This window comes from Saprolegnia diclina, assembly GCF_000281045.1.
Source record: "Saprolegnia diclina VS20 unplaced genomic scaffold supercont1.44, whole genome shotgun sequence".
Classification (NCBI taxonomy): Eukaryota; Oomycota; class Saprolegniomycetes; order Saprolegniales; family Saprolegniaceae; genus Saprolegnia; species Saprolegnia diclina.
Window position 1 is genome coordinate 388,266 of NW_008246111.1, and position 3,001 is coordinate 391,266.

Consider the following 3,001-nt stretch of genomic DNA (forward strand, 5'->3'; position numbering starts at 1 on the left):
GCCGTGGGCACCGAAGTTGAGACACCGTCGACGATTGCAGGTGTGTTCCAAAACATCGTCGACTATTTGACGTCGGCGCCCGCGACGCCAAGCCTCCGCTCGCGTCCGCAGTGCGCGCCGACGGCGTAAACACAACCGTCTTTCTGTCGTGTGATTAATTGTAATTGTATTAAAAAGAGTTTACTATAGTTTCACGTCTTGTTTTCGCGCACTAGTGTACAATGTTGGGAAATATATCGTAAACTATCGATAGAAAGTAGTATTTTGGCTCTACAATTTGTAGTGCATAGCAAACACTCGCCATCAACTTGGCAGTCCATGAAAGTGTCCGTGATGGATCGACGACGCCAAGATTATTCCCACCTCGAAGTTGCGTGCCGCAAACTACGCTTCTGTCGAAGTATGTCGTGTACTTCGATATGCTCAAGCCCGTGGCCAGCCACTGCGTTATAACACTCGTTCTGACGCATAACACCGTGGTCGGTGCATCGACCAATGGCATCGATGCATTTTCAAAAAAAGGCAACAGCAAAATGGTGCTCTACGTCATTGGCCTCGGGCTCGGCGACGAGACCGACATCACGGTGCGCGGCCTCAACGCGATCAAGACGTGCGACAAGGTCTTCCTTGAGAACTACACGTCGATCCTCGGCATCGACCACAAGCTCCTGGTACACCCTACATGCGCTGCTCACAATTCTCATGCTCTCGTGCAGACCGAGTACTATGGTCGTGAAGTCATCTTGGCCGACCGCGAGTGCGTCGAGTCGGGCGCCGAAGTCATCTACGAGCAAGCGAAGGACAAGAACATTGCGTTCCTCGTCGTCGGCGATCCGTTCTGGTACGGACTTCGATCCTCGCTGTCGTCAACGCAATGCACATAGCGCGACGACCCACACGGATTTGATCTTGCGTGCGCAAGAAATCGGCGCCCGCGTTGAAGTCATTCACAACGCATCCGTCATGGGCGCTGCCGGCGCCTGCGGCCTTCAGGTTCGATCGACTGCGGTATGCCTCGTATACTCAAGTGGACCGGTAGCTCTACCACTATGGCCAAACCGTCTCGATTCCGTTCTTCACCGAAGGCTGGCGCCCCGACAGCTTCTACGACAAGGTCGCTTTCAACCGCAAGGGCGGCTTGCACACGCTCTGTCTCCTCGGTACCGCACAATGACTCGTGCTGGACTCATGGATGGAGTAGACATCAAGGTCAAGGAGCCCGACTTCGAAGCCATGGCGCGCGGCCGCACCGTGTACCTCCCGCCTCGCTTCATGACGGTTGTCGATGTGTGCAAGCTATGCGGCTAACGCCGTGCTCTAGGTCAACGAAGCCCTCGAACAACTGTTGGAGATTGAAGATCGCCGCCAAGAAAACGGTACATATTGGCATGTGAGGATTGAACAAGGTTTATGCTGGGTCGTAGTCTACTCGCGCGATACGATGTGCGTGGGCATGGCGCGTCTTGGGCAGCCGACGCAGTGCATTGTGGCTGGCACCATGCAGGAGCTCTTGACCGTCGACTTTGGTGGCCCGTTGCACTGCCTTGCGATCGCGGGTACGACTTGACACATTGATACGAAATGTCACTGACGAGATAAATTAGGTGACGTGCACATTTTGGAGCAAGAGATGCTCGACCACTTTTCCGTTGCCAACTGGAACGCCCGCCAAGCTGCCATTCAAAACTAAGTCCATCGATACAGACCGAGTTGGCCAAGGTCCTTTACGTGGCCTACGACTGAACCGCAAAGGGTACAGGTCCCTTGTTGACGTGAAGCAGTACCCCATACCTAGGGAGGGACTGGTGTTGGCGCTGGGTTTCCAAAGCAGCAGTATTGGGCTGCCAAAACGCAACGTTGAATTCGTCGACATACGAAAGGGCCACTTCCGCCATCGGTAAGTACTGCACAGTGTTGTGCGTGCAAGCGTTTGCCGTGGATATAAGTGCCGTCGATGATAAAGCGTCGATAGTAGCATTGTGGTATCAACAGGGGTATATAAGAGATATCTTATATACACTTGGTATCAAGGACATAATGTATAACCTTCGTGGTGGCATGTACCGCGTTGATAAAATGTACCGGTATTCCCAATATAAACTGCACCGTCGTCAACGCTTGATTAGTCGGGCACGCGCCCAGCGTAAGACTTAGGACAAACGGTACGTTCGTTGCGCCGTGAGATTTCGCATCGGTCGCCGAGGAAGACGACAGCAGTAACAAACTCGGACATCCAGTCGTCGCAACTTGTCCTACGGCCTTGAAGACACGTTGACGCCAATCCTCGTGGGACGTTTGGTCGTAACGTGGCGTTATGCACGCTTATGCTACTCGTCATGCAAGCGAATGAGCCAGGACAAGGTCGTCACAAGCGTCAAGCATCAATCGCATACACAGACTGACGAACCTTATGTTGCAGTGAGTGGGAGAACGTCCCATGCGAGACCGCCGCGAGCAGCTCCGCGAGCCCGGGTCAAAAAGCCTGAGAGGCCAAAGTCTGCACAGACTACGCGGAAGCTTCCCATCGTATCCGTAGCCCAAGAATTGTGACGACAAGTCAAGAAGTGGTCCCGGTAGCTCTCGATAAAAGCTTGCGTAGTCACGCTGGGAACAGACGGCCTACATACACATGGGTGCGATGCCGAGAATGTGATATGCAGGCCACGGTTGATGTGTATTAGCAACGGAGCGTTGCGAGCGGTCTGCCCAAACATCTGGCATCGGTCGTGTTCCCGGCGGTGGCAGTGGCGGTGGCGACCGCGCTTTCTCATTTTACGACTGACGCAATGGTGGCGACGACGTTCTTTATTGCTTCGATGCTGGCGTCCGCGAAGGCCATCGACTACCTTGGCGGCTTCATCGAGCCTGCGCACAAGCAGTGCGTCGATATTTGCAAGAATTCGAACCCGAAGCCCGGCTGCTTTAACCCCGCGGACGACTGCCACACCAAGCTCCAGCGACCGGGTGACTATGATTACTTGGTCTTGGACCAGATCTACGC

General features: G+C 54.1%; 1 protein-coding gene across 1 annotated transcript; it reads left to right on the top strand.

The window, feature by feature from the left end:
- The first annotated feature begins 514 nt into the window (after positions 1 to 514).
- On the top strand, positions 515 to 1,723 carry SDRG_11820 (diphthine synthase). The gene is made up of 8 exons (XM_008617875.1): positions 515 to 671; positions 717 to 841; positions 885 to 993; positions 1,040 to 1,160; positions 1,202 to 1,278; positions 1,322 to 1,376; positions 1,425 to 1,556; positions 1,605 to 1,723. Exons 1-8 carry the CDS (start codon positions 534 to 536, stop codon positions 1,688 to 1,690), a joined length of 843 nt encoding a protein of 280 aa, XP_008616097.1. The 5' UTR covers positions 515 to 533; the 3' UTR covers positions 1,691 to 1,723.
- Positions 1,724 to 3,001: the final 1,278 nt, after the last annotated feature.

Excerpts from the sequence above, each read along its gene's own strand:
- SDRG_11820 (XM_008617875.1), top strand. The coding sequence starts at position 534 with ATGGTGCTCTACGTCATTGGCCTCGGGCTCGGCGACGAGACCGACATC. Across the intron at positions 1,377-1,424 it reads AGATCGCCGCCAAGAAAACG|TCTACTCGCGCGATACGATG; the intron begins GTACATATTGGC and ends GCTGGGTCGTAG. Across the intron at positions 1,557-1,604 it reads GCACTGCCTTGCGATCGCGG|GTGACGTGCACATTTTGGAG; the intron begins GTACGACTTGAC and ends GAGATAAATTAG.